The sequence below is a fragment of the Saccoglossus kowalevskii genome, chromosome 21 (genome assembly GCF_978046115.1).
Source record: "Saccoglossus kowalevskii chromosome 21, keSacKowa6.1, whole genome shotgun sequence".
Taxonomy (NCBI): domain Eukaryota; kingdom Metazoa; phylum Hemichordata; class Enteropneusta; family Harrimaniidae; genus Saccoglossus; species Saccoglossus kowalevskii.
Window position 1 is genome coordinate 21,078,725 of NC_140661.1, and position 21,915 is coordinate 21,100,639.

The window sequence follows — 21,915 nt, forward strand, 5'->3', positions numbered from 1 at the left end:
CATTCTACACATTCACATCTTGGCATATGCATGTTACAGAGCATTCTACACATTCACATCTTGGCATATACATGTTACAGGGCATTCTACATATTCATATCTTGGCATATGCATGTAGAGAGCATTCTACACATTCACATCTTGGCATATACATGTTACAGGGCATTCTACACATTCACATCTTGGGATATACACGTTACAGGGCATTCTACATATTCATATCTTGGCATATGCATGTTACAGAGTATTCTACACATTCACATCTTGGCATATACATGTTACAGGGCATTCTACATATTCATATCTTGGTATATACATGTTACAGGGCATTCTACATATTCATATCTTGGCATATACATGTTACAAGGCATTCTACAAGGCTTGGTTGGCAAATACGAACATAAGGCAACAAGATTCAAACTAATGAAAGAGACAAGACATTATGAAATCGTCACCACATTTAATATGCAAAGATAAGCATGACTAGATCATCGCTATAGCAACTAATTCCATAACATTACAGTAATTATGAAATAGTAACATCAGTTCATTTCTTACAAATTTCTCTCTGCACTGAGCCAAATTATACAGAATTAAACAGTGAATAATGTTTTTTATATAGAAAAAGACACTAAGAAATATACATTTTAAACTTTCACTAATAAGCAATCACTTTGTTTTGTAAAAAAAATACATTTGACAAAAACTAAAATAACGAAAATTGCTGGAGACTACAGCTATAATTTGAAAATAGAGGACTGATTGTTCATTGTCAGAACTGTGCAGTTAATATAGCCTTGTAAAATGTGGATTCATGTATGTTGTTTGAACACAATAAGACACTACCATTTGCTTTTTGAATATTAAAACCTGATGCCATAGTTTAATGCATGTGTTAGGGGGCTCTGATTTGAATCCCCTAGCTAACTGACTAACAGCTAACTGCATAAATGCCATGGTTCAAGACAAAACTATGAACCATGACATTGTTTACCACACATGTTTTAAGCAAGTGTTGTCACATGACCAGCTAGGAAACGAAAATGTTGGATCGCAACTGTGCAAATGGAGCCATCTTGAATTTATCCACCAAGTTAGGGAGTCAATTTGACATTAAGACACCCCAAATGCATTAATTTATGGTAACTGAAAACCCATAAGCTGTCTTTTATAAATTATAAATAAAATGATTGGAGAAAACAAAATACAAACAAAGATTGAACAAATTAGTTTCTATTCATTAATTATTGGCATAAGATTAAAATTCCAACAAAATACCCAACTTCTTTTGGTTTTGAAATGCCCCCATAGAATTATATAAAATATCTTTGGATTTGAACAGATCAGAAAAATACATGACACAATATAACATCTAGTACAAGCAAAAATCTAAATTCTTAAAGTAAAAACAAGAAAAAAACATTGTGCTCTTTTAGAGAATGGAAGATGTCTTACTAAAACATGGGCACCAACAAATTTGTTATTAAAAAAAACTTGTAAAGCCAATTTTTGTTTCCATTAATTAATTCAAATTCTTATGTATCAGTAGTCTTAATGAAGACTGGCTAATTAGCATATTGGGTCACTATAATTACCTTCTATGGACTGGTTCATTAGCATACTCAGTAACTATAATTTCCCTATATAGTCTGGCTCATTAGCATACTCAGTCACTATAATTTCCTTATATGGCCTGCCTCATTAGCATGCAACACTCCATTACAATCACCACCCAATGTGGGTGTACCAGTCCAATATTTTGTTTTACTCGTATAAGAATATGCTTATTTGCAACCGTCTGCAGTCAGCCAAGTAACCCCATGTGGCATATTAAAAAACTTTCAACTGTCTGAACCAATCAAATAATATGCAATAATATATTATATATGGCAATATGTCTGATATCATAGACAACACAGATGCCTGTAACCCTCAGTTTATATGATTGGTCTGATATCACAATCCCACAGCATACTTTGTACCATTTTGTGAGTCATGAATTGAATATTTGTCAATCTCCTGTTGTGCGAAATCTCGATTTTGTTTTTTTAAGCCATAAATTAAATTTTTCGTTTACAGGATAATTGAACCGAAAAAATGAAGAGAAAATTGTGCTGCAGTGGAATTGTGGGTAATGGGGAGAATTCTGGGTAGGCATCTTGGGTATGGCAGATCAATAAAGAAAATTCTGAAATTAGGTTAAGAAAAAGTGGTAAAAAACAAAATTATAGCTCTACCACATTCATTATATGCCAAAAAGTAAGATAATATCGGTTTACAACATGAATTTGTTGAGGTAATGAATGACTTATTGACCTCATTTGTCAAACGCACGTGCACGTGAATGGCGGTAATTACCTTTAGATATCCCACTGGGAGCATAGCCGACATGTACTGATGGGTTCCTGTCAATATAGATAACTTGGTTATTACAGATTATCGTACAAACCAATGCCCCCAAGCAAACATATCCAACTACCATCCTCACGTCACATGAATGCTGTTGTTATGACAACAATGAACATGCTCATTTTCTCCCAACATAATTATCACTGCCAGATTGAGCTCAACAGCTGTATTTCCCGCAAAAAATCTTAACGCAAAGGGTTTTTTCTAGATCGAAATGAGACAATTTATAATTTTTTACATATGATCAAAATATCTAGTAAACAAAATCAATATTCATTTCAGCCACAGAGGGCTATACTCCAAGTTATCACCAACAGCAAAACAAAAAGTGAAACAGCCAGTCATTGAAAATCTATAAGATTTGTCATCCCATCAGTGACTATGCAAATTGTCATAAAATCTCTAATCTGATTGGTCTTCAATTATCACATGATCAGGATAATACACAAGACTTCCAAATCAAAAATGAGATAAAATATTTGTATATTCTGAAAAAATATCAAAACTGACAAAAAAAATGAAAGAAAACCTTAAGTTTTGAATTAAAATTTGAGTCAAACTAAAACTCCATTATGGCTAAATTAAATTAAATATTAAAAAAAAAAACTTTGTCTTATTATGCTAACTTCTGAGGCTTTCACCTAACTCGTTTTTTTTGATATGTTGTCATAGCAACTGACTTCTGGCAAGTAAATATTTTTCACCCATTGACAAACCTGTAATCACATAGAAGGTAATAATCCAAATAAATGCTATAACAAACGTAAAGTTCAACTTTTTTCATGCCCGTCATACGCAAAATTTACAATTTATTTCCAAATGTCAGACATTTCTCTGTGAAGAAAAAAATCAGTATCATATAAGCCGCCTCAGATCCCTTTCTAAGCTAACCTTTGACCTCTACAAGGTCAATGACCTCAATATAGTATTAATTTTCAGCTAGCAATGACAGTTCACAAATCAAGTTCTGACAATAGTCAATTAAAGTTGCCCACATTTTGCATTTTCATAATACGGTGATGTCAACTAAAATCGCTACAATATTCTCATTTCGCTCTCTTCGCCTGTAATTGAATTGTTCCCATCCAACCCTATCTCGTGATGCAAATACATCGTAACACTGCCCCATTATATTGGGAGAGATTTATCTAGTGCAAAGGAAGCCAATCCCGTTGCAGACTAAAGTCCATATTTAAAAAAAAATTAACGATAAGAAAAATGGCACCATATACTAACAGTTTGTAAGCTGCGGAGACAGCAAGTCTGATTTCATTTCATGTTGATAACGCCACTGCACTTGCAGCAAAAGACAAAATAGTTGTGCAAAACAGCTTTTGAAAAATGAATCATGCATTGATAATTTTGATACAAAAACAATGCTGATTTTTAATGAGAAGCCAAAATTGCAACTGCATAATTTCAAAACAGACGACCATTACACAAATTGGTCTTGCTCGATTGGCTTTTTTACCCATGTGCCTAATCCTGCTTTTTGAAATGTCTTCACCATTTGTATCTTGGCTTCTTGGTAATCCACAGCCATAGCTTTAGCCTCGCTATAACATTGCGGCTTCCGGGTTTCTTGCGTCAGGGTGGATATTTTTCCATACAGCTGCTTAAAATGCTGGTACAAGGCATGTTTAGATATTCTGGAAGCACGACCATGGTCGTCTTTTCCTGTCATCGCATTGATTATCTCCATTCCATCATCCGTCACCATCCAGTTAATACTGAAGTTGGGGGCTTTTCCGGGTTGTCGACTTTCTGTGTTGCTGATCCCACAAAGCAGAGGTTTATTGAGTCTAAATAACCTCGGGAGGTCTTCGATTTCAGCTGAACGACAGTAAACCGCTCTTGATAGATGATCAGAATGGTACAACGATCCAAGGATGATTCCAGACAGGTAAACAGGCTCAATAAAATTACTGAGAAGAGCACCTTGTATTCCAAGTACGTTCCACCGAGCAATTTTATCACTGCATGACATGGTCAGCAAGCGTTCTCCCTGAAGGACCCCATCCCACGTCTGAATCGAAGAGTCTGGTTTCACAGGAATTGTTCCTTCACCGGATTCTATCTTAGTACGTAATTGTCCACGTGCTTTGCGATTCGGGTGCCGATCAGTAGAGTCACCTTCACTAGTTGTCTCATGAGGAGAGAAAATCCTGGCATCACCACATGGTGAGGTACTGATGTAAAGATGAAACAGGACATCTTCACGTAGCTTGTATCCATGTCCGTCATCACATGGTTGAAATATCGACTTGTCACCTTCGTTTGTTAAATGCAACTCAAGCTGAGTATACAAATAATGCACTAACGATCGTCGTGTGACTATTTCAGCATGACAGTCATTTAACGCCAGACCCTGATCTGACATGTACTCTCCATTGATGCATTTTGTACCGGTCGATACACATATTACTTTCGCATCATTCATCTCGGGACCATGTGTCATGACAACACCCGCAAGAACTTTCCTCCTTGCATATGGAGATGTAAAATTATCCGTTAACTCTCCAAATTTAGTCAGTACTAGCTTATGCACAAGATCAGCGAGCACTTGCGGTGTCTGTAGTTGCGTGTTATCACTTGGAATTGGCTGAAGACCAGGAGCAGTGGCTGGCATCAAATTATAAATCTTGGAAAGAGCTGCCTGAGCAGCACGTGCTTTGGCCATTTTCTTATTTCTGGCAGAGCCAGTGAAATTTTGTCCGTCAATGACAACTGACATTACAAAATTCTTTGCGTGACTCTCGCCGGTCTCCGACACAAATTCGTACTTAAGTCCTGGTCTGAGTTCATTTAATAGCATTATTGGGTTCTTTCCTTGCGGGGGTGATGATAGTGGTGTCCGTAGTGTGGGACCGGTACTTAGAGCAGCGGGCGGTATTTCTTGATGAGTACCGTTATGAGTTTGAACTTTTTCTTCCATTGGCTGTTCGGTTATGCTCATTTCAATTTCTTTTCCGGCAGCCATTTGCGATGATTCAAATGTATTAAATAGACACACATCGCTGAGGTCCATCGCGTCTGAGGTAAAATCAGACGTAATGATATGGCGTCCCATTGCACGATGGGCTTCTGACGCATTGGGAAACTGGACGAATGACCGCAATGCCTTCTCGGCAGCCTGCAATTTGGCTTTCTTTTTAGTTGTTCCGATACCTTCAAACATCTGACCATTAACCTCCACCGACATTACAAACGTTGGCGCGTGAACCGGACCACTCTGCGAAACAAACTTAAACTGTAAACCTGGTCGAATCTCATTCAGCTGCATCAATGCATTTTTCGGTAACACTGGTCCCGGAACCTTTTTCCTCTTGCGTGGCCGCTGTCGGGGAGTCTCGTTCAGATTACGATTATTCTGTTCATCTTCAAGTGGACGTTTCAGGTTACGCTGCTCTGATTCTTTTGTGGGCTGATCATCGTTGTCCATGGCGATATTTTCTTCTTGGTCTCCACTGATGTTCTCCTTTACTTCACCAGCAGCCTCACTTCCATTCTGATCTACGAATAAAAAGAAAATAAGCGGTAAGAATAGCGTAGATATAGATACAAATAACAAATTTGCATAAACATGATTTGGAAAATACACAAAGAAGTTATGCAGTTGGGGTTGAAAACATTTTTGTTGTCTGTACATGTTGTTTGCATCCGATTCGTTTCTAGAGCTAAACAATGATCTTTTGTTGGATTATTTCTATCTTTAGTAAAATCTCATAATCATGACGAATACTTTGTGGGTGTGTGTGTGTGGGAGTGAGAGATTGTACAGATGGAAATGATTTTGGAAGAGGAGGCTATAGATTCATGTTTTAAGAATTTAACACACAACTATGCGCAGATTCAGATGAGGTCTGGCGGTGATGCAAACTGAGGCACTTAATTTACATACACATTTCATAAGCAGATTTTATTGTTGTTTTCACTTATTTCAATCCAGGGAATGTTTGTCATACTGGTAGTAAATTTTTGGACAACATTTTTCCGAGGCTTGATCTTGATTTATTTTGTAAATGGTGCAAATGTTGTCTTTGGTGTTTGAACCATACCATACTACTCTACAGCCACAATATTTGGACAGTTATTTAAGCAAATTCATAACAAAAGTTATTAGTTCAAAAACTGAACATGAGAGGAAACCTGGTTAATCAAAACGACAATAGCTAGATATCGATGGTAAAACAAGCCCATCTCTTTAAGCATTCCGAAATTGGTTGATAAAAAATTAACTTTATTAACTTGCCAGGATCTGGTACAACTACATCGTGCTGTGAATGAGCTACACGAATCAAAAAAATATGCAAACTTCACAAAGTGAACAACAAATAACCAGGCAGTAGTAATCATTTATATTAGTTGGACGTGAAGCATGTATTTGTAATTAAAATGCCATCACATAACTGAATTAGACTGCCATAAAGTGACCTTGTCAAAACCAGTTGCTTTAACAAAGCAAGTCTGGGACTAGATCTAAAGTACAGGAATTAAGATTATGCTTTCATCTAAGGAGAGCCAACGCTTAGAGGCAACGCCAAAAATATGACTTTTAACTGTGCCTGTGAATTGGCAAAACAACTAAGCAGTTTTTAAATGAAGTCTTTAAAGAAAAAAATACTCATTTGCATTTTTATATTTTACATTTCTCAAGGAAAAAATGAAGTTCTAAATTTTTCGAATCAGTACCCCCTCCTCTCACTGTGAAAATGACGAAGCAAATTGATTTTAATTAATTTTCACTGATCTTTGATGAGTTGATTTTAAAATTTAGCAAAAAAAGCATTTCCACAGGATTTTATTTTCACTGATTCATCCCTTTCGTCCCTTCAGCGAAAATAAATTCCAAGTGACAATAGAGTACTTTATGTAATTACATAATAACATGATGGATTTCTCCATGTTTGAACTACGAAGCATATGACCTAATTTGCTTAACAAAGGGATGATTGATTACATCATCAGATGACAAAGACTTCCATTGCATGAAATGAATCAAATTAACGTCCTGGGGACTAATTAAAAGGTGAAGATGAGATAAAAAAAAAAAAACCACATTACAATCAATTGTATTGCTGCTCAGTTATAATAGGAGACCATCTAATTTGTTAGTGGAAACTGCCTGATAGGGAATGACTGAGAACCCTTTCTGTTGGTGCCAGCCCTCCTCGTCCTCCTGGTGTTGCCGGCCAGCCTTTATCCGGCAACTAATGCCAGAGCAATTTAACACAGTACGAAGTTACGAGAACAAAATTTAACAATTTTAGAAACAGACTGTCTGAGCTGAAAAATGTCTGATTTTATGTTCACTGGTGAAAGTGACATTGTTCTCAAGTAGAACTGGCTTTTGTTGTTGTTATATTGTTGGCAATGTTTGACTTGGAGGCCACATTATGTATTAGTTTTATCAGTTGTTCATGTACTTACATAAATGACCAAAGTATTATTCTATGGTTCAAAAAATTCATATTTCAAATCCAGTATACTTAAAATACACACAATTTTGCGTTTAAATGCACTTTTAATCAAGAGGATTCTGTACAAGAATATCAATCACTGTAGTCAATCACTCTTAATTCCAACCATGAAATGCATTTTCACTGAATTATTGAAAATAGTGTACCGTATACTGTTATCAAAAATGTGTATGTGAGCATTCACAAAAATGGTTAAAATTGACCAAATAACACTGTAACTCCCTGCTTTAAAATAAGACAATTGATAATTTCATGGTCACAAATTTTTATCCCTCCAACTCGCATCAAAAAGTTGACTTTAAATAAAAATTAAAGTGATCAAATTAATTTTCTTTCTATACTGGCATATCTTTTCAATTGTATTTCTATTTGCATATAATACAGATTCAGCAAAAAAAAAATCGCACAGATCTTTGTCAAATTGAAATGCAAACTTTGTGAATTTTTTGTGAGTGAATATGTTGTTCTACTCAAGCCGTTCATCAAAACTATTCCTTTCAGCAATTCCATATCTGAGGGAGGGAAACAAAATCTAATTTCCTGCAATCAGCGTTCCGCTCAACAGTATTGTCTGAAAGAAAGTAATGCAGCGATGCTATGTAGGTGTAAATTAGATCTGTTTTATTCATCACCATGGTGATAATCTTAGCTGTTTTATACCCCTAAAAATTAAACAGTGAATGAATTCGTCAAACCAACTGTGCTTCACCAAACATGGCACTAATTATCATTCAGAAACAAAATAATATGAATTATTTTAATGAATAGAGCAATTTTGTAAAACAAATTGCAGCTGTGATTTTAAACGGGGCTCTGCACGACTGAGTACAGACCTACTATATATCAACCATATACTACTAACTGTTTAAAATTTAAACAAAAATAGAAGAAGAAATTTGATGTTTTCAGTCTATTTGAATTGACTAAACCACAACTTTAAAAGGAGGAGTACCATGAATGGGATGTCATTTTCAGATGTGTGAATAGGAAGATTTGGACACAAAGGCCAACTATGTAGTAACCACTTGGCAGCAATGGACATTACCTTGGTAGATAACAATACATAGTTAAGTTGACAGTGGAAAAGAATTGGGATATTGGTTTACTGAAGATATAAATGCAGATAATCCAAATAAGTGTGGGTAACAGACAGACAGACAGACAGACAGACAGACAGACAGACAGACAGACAGACAGACAGACAGACAGACAGACAGACAGACAATGCATATCTATGCAGCTCAGCAGACTTGATTAATCGTGTGATTTTGGCAGCCAAACAAACATTATTAACTGATTTTGTTTACCATGCATGATTAAATGACTAAAAGGCAAACTTCTAATGTTTACTCGATGGGCATATATTCACACACTCGCTTTAAATATCTCTGTTATAGTTCAAAGCTGATTTCTCAGATGATGTCAACATACAAAATACCATAAAATGAGCAGAGATATTTGTGTTGTTTAGATTTTCATGAATATAACAATAATTTTTTTTATATTGATACCAGGTTAGCCATTTACATCATCAGCTTCTGTGATGCATGTCAATGATAAACAACCCTTTATTTTTCTCTTTAGGGAAGCTGTATGGTTTTGACATATGCACTGTATTTTACGAAGCATATTTCACCAGTGTATGACATATGATTCTGTCACAGCGAGGTAACGAGAAACAGCAGTAGTTTGAAATAAGCCTGAGAAGCGTGTCATTTTGTTACAATGGTATTAAAAGGTGACGGTACCGAGGGTATCAATGCACGATTGCATGTTTGCACAAACTGAAACTTTTTACACCCCCTCAAGATCACTGCTGGGTACCACAGAGAAAGTCATTTTCCTTTAGGATATACACTATGCGTGTTAGAAATAAGTCAAACGCCGTCACAAATGTAACGAGTAAATATGATGGATGGCAATACAGGAAGAATTAATTCTAACGAGGCACACTGTGCCACGACCACATACCTGCCATTAATACAAGAAACTTTCACAGATTAGACTAGAATGAGGATCCTTCATCAACGACAGACTGACAGAAACAGAATTGGGGTTAGAAACCACACTTTACAGTGCGTCTGTGTGTCTGCTTGCTTGACTTGACACCGACTTTTGTGCTTAGCTGGAAAGGTTGGGGCCCATTGTTACCACGTTTCAATAGAATTACCATGCATGACAAAGGACACAGAGAATAGCTCCACCCGAGTGTGCCTAAACATGCAGGGCAACGACACAAAGGCCTTTGTTGTAAAAATCTTCTATTGATAAAGACCAGTAGATTTGAGTGAAGCCAGAGCCAAACAGAGACGCTAGAGAGGCATTGAATACCAGGACACAGTTAGCTAAACAGTTTGGTACATGAATACCTCTTAACAAAAGCATCAACCGTATTTGCATACACACAGAAAACATTGTGGACCGTTATAGAAAAAAAGAAGAAGAAAAACACACAGCTTACTGATAAACATAGCGACGGCGAAAAAGAGAGGACCTCGCTTCGATTGTATGACCATTTAACAAATTTATACAGACATCATAAACAATAACGGTATAGTCAATGTCAATGGCGTGTTAACAATTAAATAAATTTTTACACACGCACACGTAAAAAAAAATAATCAATAACTACGTCAGTAAGTATGACATGCCCCGGCCTGAACTACGATAATTAGCACTTCAAATAGAGAAAAAAACGTTATTATAGTAATGAACATCTGAGTGACAGCAAGTGGTAGCAAAGTGCTCGGGGGCAACCACACTATTGGCGAAACAGAATATATTGCCATTCAGAGGTTTATCTAGTCAACTAATATATAATCCATTAAGATGAAATAGACAGTAATGTACCACCAGCTTGCATAATAATGAGTTTTTATGTGTCTACAATTTGAAAATAAAATAATGGCTTAACATTTGGAGTGAAAGCAATAGATTTTGTGGTGTGAAAATTGGAAATGTTTGTTAGTCAACCACATCACAGTAATAGGGTGTCAATAGCATATCAGATGCCATTGCATAGATATAATGACCTAAAGTACGAGAATACCAATGTGATGCCATTACATTGATATAATGACCTGAAGTACGAGAACACCGATCTGACATCATTGCATGGATATAATGACCTAAAGTACGAGAATACTAATCTGACGCCATTGCATAGATATAATGACCTAAAGTATGAGAATACCAATGTGATGCCATTGCATAGATATAATGACCTAAAGTACGAGAATACCAATGTGATGCCATTGCATAGATATAATGACCTAAAGTACGAGAATACTAAACTGACACCATTACATACCCCTGGTAGATATAATGACCTAAAGTGCGAGAGTACCAATCTGACGCCATTGCATGGATATAATGACCTGAAGTACGAGAGTACTAATCTGACGCCATTGCATGGATATAATGACCTGAAGTACGAGAGTACTAATCTGACACCATTGCATAGATATAATGACCTAAAGTACAAGAATACTAATCTGATGCCATTACATTGATATAATGACCTAAAGTACGAGAATACCAATGTGATGCCATTGCATAGATATAATGACCTAAAGTACGAGAGTACTAATCTGACGCCATTGCATAGATATAATGACCTAAAGTACGAGAATACCAATCTGACGCCATTGCATGGATATAATGACCTAAAGTACGAGAATACCAATCTGACGCCATTGCATGGATATAATGACCTAAACTACGAGAATTCCAATTTGATGCCATTGCATAGATATAATGACCTAAAGTACGAGAATACCAATCTGACGCCATTGCATGGATATAATGACCTAAAGTACGAGAATACCAATCTGACACCATTGCATGGATATAATGACCTAAAGTACGAGAATACCAATCTGACGCCATTGCATGGATATAATGACCTAAACTACGAGAATACCAATTTGATGCCATTGCATGGATATAATGACCTAAACTACGAGAATTCCAATTTGATGCCATTGCGTATATATAATGACCTAAACTACAAGAATACCAATCAGATGCGACTGCATAGTTATAATATATAGTTATTACGAATACCAATCGGACACCATGACCTCAAGTACAATACCAATCAGATGCAATTGCAAAAGATATAATGACCTCGGCTAAGACTACCAAACATCATTGCATAGTTATAATGACATCAAGCAAAAAATCACAGTGTAATCACAGACTGTTAAAAATATATAAACCAACTTATAAGCAAAATTATGACAAATAGGTCAATATTTATGACAAATAGGTCAATATTTATGACAAATAGGTCAATATTTATTGCAAATGGGTCAATTTGTAACTGTTGTCACCTTTCACAAATAAAAGTTGCATAAATTTCTGCCACTTTTTAAAAAATTTTGATCAAGATCTCTAGCCAATGGGAAATTACATAAATTTGGTTCAAAATTAGGAAAGAAATTATAGAATAATACATTAAAATGTTTCACCAAATGGGTTGGCTGGAAAATATATGCCATTCAAAAGATTAAACACCCTCGATATTAATTCTGTATCAAGGGTGAATTAAATAAAGCCATGTAAATGATTCTAGGTGGTGAACATACTTGGGGGACGGCATGGAATGAATACATGTCACCAGGAGAAATGAAAGGTAGCGCAGCTGCAAGAAAAACGTCTTTTACCTGGGAGAGATTCTCTGTGAATATACAACAAACCAGCCACGCCGAAGATAAATGTATTGAATTGGAATTGAGAATCTGAACGTGCTGTGGCATGCCATGGCAGCAAAATCTCGGATATTTCAGAATGCAAATCACCTGTTATCTATGCTTGGATAACTTTTTAAGGGTTTCCGATGTTATAAACAAAACAAACATTTAGCTTAATTCCTCTTCCATTTTATTTGAACACGTAATCAAGATATCAAATGAAATATTTCATTCAGGAATTCATTGAAAACAAAACGAAAAGAAAACCAAAAAAACACACGTAATTTCACTGACATTAAATTATTTTTCAAGATATTAGCTCAGAAAGATAGGAAAATCTATAAATGGTGTTGAAAACATTGAACAGATTAAGACAAAACCTAAAATAATCAACACAAGAGTTATTATAAACCAGACAATCAGTAAAAAGGTCAGAAAACTTGCCTTAGAAAATGAAATAAAAGAAGTAAAACGCAAACAAACAGGACTGGATATCATGCAGTCTACTGGTGCATGGTTCATTGACGGTAAACAAATGCTTTTTTTATTGCGTTGTTGAGATAAAAGATTCGTACTGGTGAGCTACTTGCGATAGTGGAGTTCGAAATCACTGAGCTGTCTCCTGATGGTGACACTTTGATAGAAATGTTATGTAACGGATAACAGTTAAACAGTAGCACACTTCGTTTCACTTCGACAGTAATCCACTAAACAAGAAATGTACACATCAGTCAGATACCTTATGGTTGTACATTTTTTCAGCTGAAAAGAGGGGGAGGGGGGATTTATATTTACAAAAAATAAAATAATGTTTTAGGACACGTGAACATAATAAGAATTTATTTTTATTTTAATATTTTTATCCAAAAAAGTTTTGTTTACAGGGCTTTCGTTAAGAAGTAGCCACCAGCTAAATACCTATCTACTTTGTATTTTTAACCTTTTCATTACCAGACTTTCTCGCTAAAATTTTTCTGCACTTTTTTTGACACTTTTTTCATATATTGTCCACTATTTTTTGGAAATGAACAATTATTTTGTAGCCAACAAACAATATTTAGTTAATTTTCAGTTTTTACTCAAAACATTTGATAATTTTTGTCCCAATTGTCTGAAAGAAAGTGCAGACAATAAACGGGACTATTTTGTGAATTTGTGATGAAAATAGAGAACTGGTGGTGAAAAGGTCAAGACTCTCCACCAACAGAAAAGTAGTACCGTACATTTGGCCTTTACTTTGTAAATCTAGTTGTCTACTCTAGAAGCCACCAAAACACTTGTGTGCAAATGTTCAATAGAAGTTTATAATGAACAAAGTGAATGAAATCCATGAGACGAATTTATGTGAGTCAGTATAATTTGTAGCAAGGAAAAGTGTGTTGGTGACTTTCACAAATGCCATAAAATACAGAAATTGAAAACATTTCTAGCAATGAAAATAATTTTCCTGCCAGTATTTTTCAATAATTTCTTTTTTTTTTTTATTTTGGACCAAATAATTTCTGAATGTTTTGTTAAAATATTTAAAAAATTCTGAAGTTTACTTTGTGAATGTTGACTTTGATGTGGAACACATCGCTGTACAATTGCAATACTTGGTCAGGTATTTATTCACCTGTGACTCAAAAACAAAATCGGTCCAGTAACCAAACATGAAATAAAAACATTGATGGCTGTGTACATGGTGAAAAGTGACAGGATTACACACACTCAACAGCAGTTGCCAAGATAGAATATTTAGAAAATCAACACTGGACATGGACTGAAAGTGCTCCTGTGTGTTGTCCTCAAGCATTTGAGTGCCAAAGTCAACGCACCATTTTTAAAGTTTCAAACTCGCTCAATTGTTTTTTCATAATTTTTCAAAATTTTGATCAAGAAAATTGTAAATTATTTTCATTTGGATAAAAATTTTAATAAAAATAGGAAAATATAATAAAACAAGAAAAATGATGCACAAAAATAATGAAAAATGTTAGGTTGCTCAAAGAGTTAAAATTACATTTCTACTTGTACGTGTGAGGGTATAAGCCCCTGACTAATATATTGTCAAAAAATGAGATTGTGGATGGGTAATGAAGTAATTAATTGACACTTAGAAGTTAGGAGACATTGTCCTAGAAAGCAAGTTGAATTGTGGGTATGTTTGTCGAAAAGACAAGACCTTCCAGTACTCATAAAATGAAATGAGCGGATATTTATTTTTAATATATCATATTTTTGAACACAATTTTTTACGCATTTCATGTTTTTGTTTAAAATATGCCCTTCTTAGCTAAACAGTTATCAAATTAGCTAATTTATAGGTATAAATAAATTCTAAATTATTATCAGACATTTTACTAGGGAGAGGGCTAAAAAAAAAACTAATTTCTTTCGTGTTTACGCTTTGTTTACAAAATGTGAAATTTATTTTAGTGCATTACAAATTTCATAATGTTGCTTTTGAAATTCACTCTATCAATGTATGGTTTTCTGTTGCGTCAGTGGTGCTCAACTAGTTGCATCAGAAAGGATCTTTGTTCATCAGTGATGTGTCATATCAACTTAGAGGGCATACTGAATACAACAGACAGACAGCACAATTTTACTTTATGATCATTCTTTGAAGAGCTGAAATGGGTCTAGAAATAGATGTTGTTTCAGTTTCGAGAAACAGACATGACAGACAAGAGCTAAAAAGATCACAAAACCGAAAAAACGTTATTTCCCAGCGGCAACATTGCTGATTGTTTTCGTAATGACACAACATTCCCAGAGACACGTTTAAACAAGAGTACAAATTGAACTCGACTTAAAGATAATGAGAAATCAAACGCTGACGATACCGCTGGGGATGAATTGAGACATCAATTAGGTCACCTGATTGGAAAACGTTCCCCATAGAAGAAATTGTTCATTTTGTTCATTGCATGGGAATATGGAGACAGTTCTTTATATGTGTATCCTGATAAAAATCAACCAGCTGACACAGAGAGGTCAATTGTTGTCATGCAGTTCACTTGTATGTTAATTCACAGCATATAAGTGTTGAAATCTTACCACAAAAACAGGGACATCCAAATAGCTAATATGCATAACCCATAAAGGTCAAACATCCTGGTAACTAAAGGTCACACATCCTGGAATTTTATGGGGGTACAAATTTCATGTGTGTGTGTGAAAAAATGTGTGTCATTTATTTACATCGCATTCAAAAACTTTCCTTTGTTTACAATGGAAAATGTAGCATGTGACTAAAATAGAATCGTGTCATAAACGATCGTACCAGCATAAAGTTCCAGGATGTGTCTAAGGCCTTGATGAAGGCCCGGAGCATGTTTTCCAGAGTGTGAATAAACCCTACTGTTATTAAAACACCTGCCTAGGCATGAATGCCATCAATTATTCTCACCTTATTAATGTATTTTTGTCTAATTTATTTGTTAAATAAAAGAACCAAATGGGCATAATTTCTCACACCTCACAAAATTGTTTTTTTTTTTTTAAAGTTAACGAAATTATACAGGTTAATTTTGTGAAATATTTGACAAAGGGAATAACAAACATGGTGGTTTCATTTAGTTTAGAGAAATACATCACTTCAGACAGATAATATTATCTTTTGTACAGGTTCTGTAAGGTACACTAATGTGGCCAGACAAACAAACAATCACAATGACAGTTCATTTCAGGTCTTGAAACGCCCAGACAAAACACTGTGAATTTAACTGAATTTTGATTTCAGGTCTTGAAACGCCCAGACAAAACATTGTGAATTTAACTGAATTTCGATTTCAGGTCTTGAAACGCCCAGACAAAACATTGTGAATTTAACTGAATTTCGATTTCAGGTCTTGAAACGCCGAGACAAAACACTGTGAATTCAACTGAATTTCGATTTCAGGTTCTGAAACGCCCAGTCAAAACACTGTGAATTTAACTGAATTTCGATTTCAAGTCTTGAAACGCCCAGACAAAACACTGTGAATTTAACTTAATTTTGATAACAACGATTGATAAACTGTCATCATGCGCGGTATTCTAAATTAACAGTCAACTGACAGTGTCACTAAATATATACATGTACATCTTTTTGTTTAAACATACATTCCTTCCAGCATCAGATTATATAGATGTTTAATGTTAGGGTAATGAGATCCAAGTCATGTATACATCTTTCCATGTGACATGTATGTGTTCATTTTCAGTGAACTGAACTGACATTACCAGTAAAGCATAATCGGAAAAAGAAGAAACTATTGAAAGATTAGTGTAATCTGCTTTAATGTTGTTGTGAGAGACAAATTTTTGTATCAGAAAAAAATATTGCAAAAAAAAGCATTTCATTCAAATCTTGTCAACACCAATAAAAGTTCAAAAGCCAAAATTAAAGTTTTGTACTAATTGTACTCCCTCAAGTAGTTTTAACTTCTATGGTCTATGCATATTAATTAGATAATTTACATATTAATCTATTCACCACCATTGTTAACTTTCAAGCAGCTCTAACTTCTATGCTCTGTATATGCATATTAATCTATCCACCATCATTGTCAATTTTCTGTGCTTATTATTCTGTTTATTTGGTCCAAAACAATGACCTTTTGGTGGGAAAATTCATGAAGATTTCAAGTGACAAAAATGTTGATGTTTTACGGTACTTCTAAAATGATACATACATTTACATGAATCAGTATCGTGAAAAATCACCTGAGATAAAATACATGTATAAACAAATTACCGGTACACCACTGATGATAAAAAAGAGAAATGATGGTTTGATTGGTAAAGAAAGTTAAATCCAATTATTATTTCTAATCGCACTGAAATTATGTACAAAAATAATAGGTTGGAAATGAGATAGAATGTTTTTTTCTATCTCACAAACGTTTGGATTATTGAGCCTGAATAAGTCATGCTGTCAGTCAATATCTGAACTATTGCCCTCTGTATGTACTTTCCTCCACTGATGGGATATCCAAGCATTGACGTTTAATTAACAGACTTAACAGAAGAAATGACATCACAGAACGAACTGACAAGGGCAATCACTCTACTCGGTGACCCTGATTAGCCAATTACAGTCACCAAACAATTTCATTTACAGTTTTGTCAGCATGTAATTGGTTATTAATCACGTTCCTGCTTTTCTTTGTCTTATTGACATGTTCTTCTAACAAGATCAGCAAGTTGCTATGGTAACCGCATCTTTCCCAGACAGACTACAAACTTATCCGATTAAGGCAGTGTAATCCACTACATCACTGCAGTTTCTGGTCAATCCATTGCCTGAATGAATGTCGCCAAATAACGGAAATTGTGTATTCTATATTGTGCGTGGGAAGGGGGGAGATTAAGCGAGTCTCCAGGACGACCGGATGTGATGCATTTGATACTGGATGCAATTTTCACACAGTGAAATCAATTATGTTGTGTAATAGGTGCAGGGAGGTTGATAGACTTGACAAACAAGTAGCTATGCTGTACACTAATCCAATGTGCAATAAAGCTGGCAGTTTCTTAGTAACTGGGAGAGATCGTACTTTTTTAAAATTTGCAACAGTTCTTGGAGCAATAAATAGCAATGATGTTGATTCTCTACCACATTCTCTATTTTCATTACTTTAATTTTTTGGTATTAAATTTGGGTTTTGAATTAAACTGTTCAAGCTCTGTATACTTTTACTTTAATTAATAATCAAATTATACTTAATACAGAGTACTGTTTATTTATTGCGATGCCAGGATTTTATGATATTCATGAAGACAAAACTTAGTGAAAGTTACCTCCATGTCGTACAACCCCGGAGAAATTTTCACCACTACAAAGCGTTTTATTACACATTTTATCACACACAAAAATAAGCAAGCAATTAATGTATAGCTAATTATCAATAACATAGTTGAACTCTGGTGACCTTGCCCTTTGTTATATAATATAATTCCCTTTATCATAGTTTGTTTCAATATAAATATGCATTGTCATAATTAATTTTGAATACAAACAAGTTTTGGGGTTGAACCAACAGTGGGGAATCAGTCTACCGAATGTTCTTAAAAGATGTAAATATCTTACAAAAACATTGGTGCCTTATTTGTTTAATTATTTTAAGGAACATAATTTCCAGCTTTATTCAAAGTAATTCAGATATTTTAGAATAAAAACAAATGTCTCATTGCAAAAAAAGTGCTGCATTTAGATGTGAATAGATTCATAAAACATGCAAGATAACAGAAAAATTTAGCTGGCTTTAGTCCAAGTACAGGTGTCTGCCAAAAATTAATGATTCACTGAGACAAATATGAACTGCCTCATTGTGTGACTACTGTATTATATGAAAAGTAAAAAACAACACCCTTTATGAATATCTATCATGTTGCAAGCTCTGCTTTGTATGCAAATCAACTTAAATAGTTGGTGTCCAGTGGAGGGAGAAGTCAACAGTACTGTTGCCTCCTGAGAATCTACATCTTCAAACACTGCAATCTTTGAAGTGCGTTTTTAAACTAGTATTATAAAAACTCTATCATTCTGTTCTAATAGCTGAAAAATATTCCTGTGAGTTTTCATTTGTCGAATGAACTGTTTGTCAAATACAGAATACATATATTTTAGAATAATTTTCTTTTTAAAATGTGGATGAAATGTTTTGCTTTTAATGTATTTTTTATGTATTGTTTTTGATTTGATAACTTTGAACTAAACAGATTTTCTATTAGCTTCAGATCTTGATCAAAGTTAGGCACCCAGTTCATAGGAGTGCTTATATTGATTTTCTGACATCTTGTTTTCTGTAAAGATTTTATTGGTAGGTTTGCAAATGTGTATCAGACTGTGCAATCTCTCCATGAGTTGGTTTTGAAACCCAGTATGGGATTCTGAGATACATTACCAAGGATATTATTACAAGATAAATCATTTGCTTCATTGAACACATACAACAATGCATATTTCCACTGAGATCAGTGACCTTTGATGTGTATCACCAGTGATCAGTAAGTAGAAACAGTCAAAATATTTTATCAGATTTTCTCAATTTTTGCATGATATTTTCATACAGGACATCTGTTGTTCAAACTCAGGGAAGACTTTATACTGATGAATAAGGTGACCAAGTTTGATAAAGTTTGGAATAGAATTAGTAAAGTTATTATGCACACAATAACAATTATTAACGACGACGACGACGACAACAACAACAACAACGCCGGACAAAATTTTTCCCTTAATATACCTTTCCCTTCCATCTTTGATGGTACGGGCAAGGTAAAAAGTGCACTTCTATTTAAGATGTGCCACAAATATACAGTATAGCTAATTTGAAGTCTTTATGAACCCCAAATTTTGTAAGTTGTATTAAGTGAAACATTAAAATATTACTTATTTTGATTGCAGAAATACCACTGTCATTTATGTATTAAAGTGTATATGCGAATGATAGAACAAATATGGTGAATATATATATTTTTATTCAATTAATTATTAAAATGATAAAAAATATGTTCAGTCAACTTACCTATTAACTATTAAAATTGTATACTGACAAAATCAAAATGTCTATTTTTACAATTGTATTATATAAACACAGAAGCTAAATTTGCTAAAATTTACCACATCAAAGAATGTTCATAGCTCTGCCCAAGCAAATATTCTTACTCAACTTTTATATATGTTAAATATTTCTATTGTTAATTATTTCTATTGTTAGAAAATACATATTAAATAAACATGTTGGTATTATTATGCAAATTAGGTAAAAATATGCATATTTTTTTTTAATTTGACACCAATTAGAAATTATGTCCATTTGATCCAACATTAACCTTTTCACCACCAGTTCCCACTTTTCTTCGCAAATTCACAAAATAGTCTCGTTTACAGTCTGCACTTTTCTTCAGAAGATTGGGACAAAAATAGCCAATTTTTTTGTAAAAACTGAAAATTGTCACAAATTTTGTCTGTTGGCTCCAAAATCCATTTGGTCAAACATTAACCTTTTCACCACCAGTTCCCTCTTTTCATCACAAATTCACAAAACAGTCTCGTTTACAGTCTGCACTTTTCTTCAGAAGATTGGGACAAAAATAGCCAATTTTTTTGTAAAAACTGAAAATTGACTCAAATTTTGTCTGTTGGCTCCAAAATCCATTTGGTCAAACATTAACCTTTTCACCACCAGTTCCCTCTTTTCATCACAAATTCACAAAACAGTCTCGTTTACAGTCTGCACTTTTCTTCAGAAGATTGGGACAAAAATAGCCAATTTTTTTGTAAAAACTGAAAATTGACTCAAATTTTGTCTGTTGGCTCCAAAATCCATTTGGTCAAACATTAACCTTTTCACCACCAGTTCCCACTTTTCTTCGCAAATTCACAAAATAGTCTCGTTTACAGTCTGCACTTTTCTTCAGAAGATTGGGACAAAAATAGCCAATTTTTTTGTAAAAACTGAAAATTGTCACAAATTTTGTCTGTTGGCTCCAAAATCCATTTGGTCAAACATTAACCTTTTCACCACCAGTTCCCTCTTTTCATCACAAATTCACAAAACAGTCTCGTTTACAGTCTGCACTTTCTTTCAGAAGATTGGGACAAAAATAGCCAATTTTTTGTAAAAACTGAAAATTGACGCAAATTTTGTCTGTTGGCTCCAAAATTAGGGTTCGTTTGAAGAAATATTTAAGAATATATATAAAAAAAAAATTAAAAAAAAAAAAGCAGAAAAATTTGGCTGAGAAAGTCTGGTAGTGAAAAAGTTACAATGAAAACGTTATAGAAAAACACAAGTCATAACGTCCACAATTATGACTTTCAAAGGTAATTCACAAGAAAAGTGACATTCAGTTTTCACTTTTGCTTTTCAATCCTACTCCTAAGTTTTTCTTTAATAATATATTCAAATATTTGTTTCACTATCAATCGCATTCTTAGAGAAATGACAAGCCAGATACTTCCTAACATTACGACGTGGCATATGTACATTTTAAGCAACTAGATTCATACAATTGCATATCCTGTCATGTCTGACATAACCTCACTAGGCACTGGTCTTTGAAAGCATCGATGCAGGGAACATTTGACGACACAAGCTTAAGTAAGCATGCTTTGCATAATGATAAGGATTTCTGAATAGATAAACGACTTTCTGAAGAACTGAACATGAGGAACATGACGTTATTACTCTAACAGTTGAGCTCAATTACCGGTAACTTCATTTTAGCAGGCCAGTGTGCCCTCTAACAGAACAGATTATGTAAAGAATTTTAGTCAAATCCTAAATCTGAAATCTGTGTCAAGTCTAGAGTTTACACTAATAAATAAAACAACTAATGATTTATTCCAATGATTT

At 34.3% G+C, this 21,915-nt stretch overlaps 1 protein-coding gene across 3 annotated transcripts in view; it reads right to left on the bottom strand.

Annotated features, from left to right (window-relative positions):
- Positions 1-440: 440 nt before the first annotated feature.
- Positions 441-21,915, bottom strand: part of LOC100373640 (double-stranded RNA-specific editase 1-like) — a 119,615-nt gene continuing 98,140 nt past the window's right edge. For 2 of the 3 annotated variants that reach the window (XM_006823840.2, XM_078014280.2), the window contains exon 2: positions 441-5,922. In XM_006823840.2, the coding sequence (XP_006823903.1) occupies positions 3,845-5,922 (2,078 nt within the window). In that variant the 3' untranslated portion in view covers positions 441-3,844. Of the gene's footprint in view, positions 5,923-9,860; positions 9,999-21,915 lie in introns of those variants that run through there. The other variant, XM_006823841.2, reaches the window with a different exon arrangement.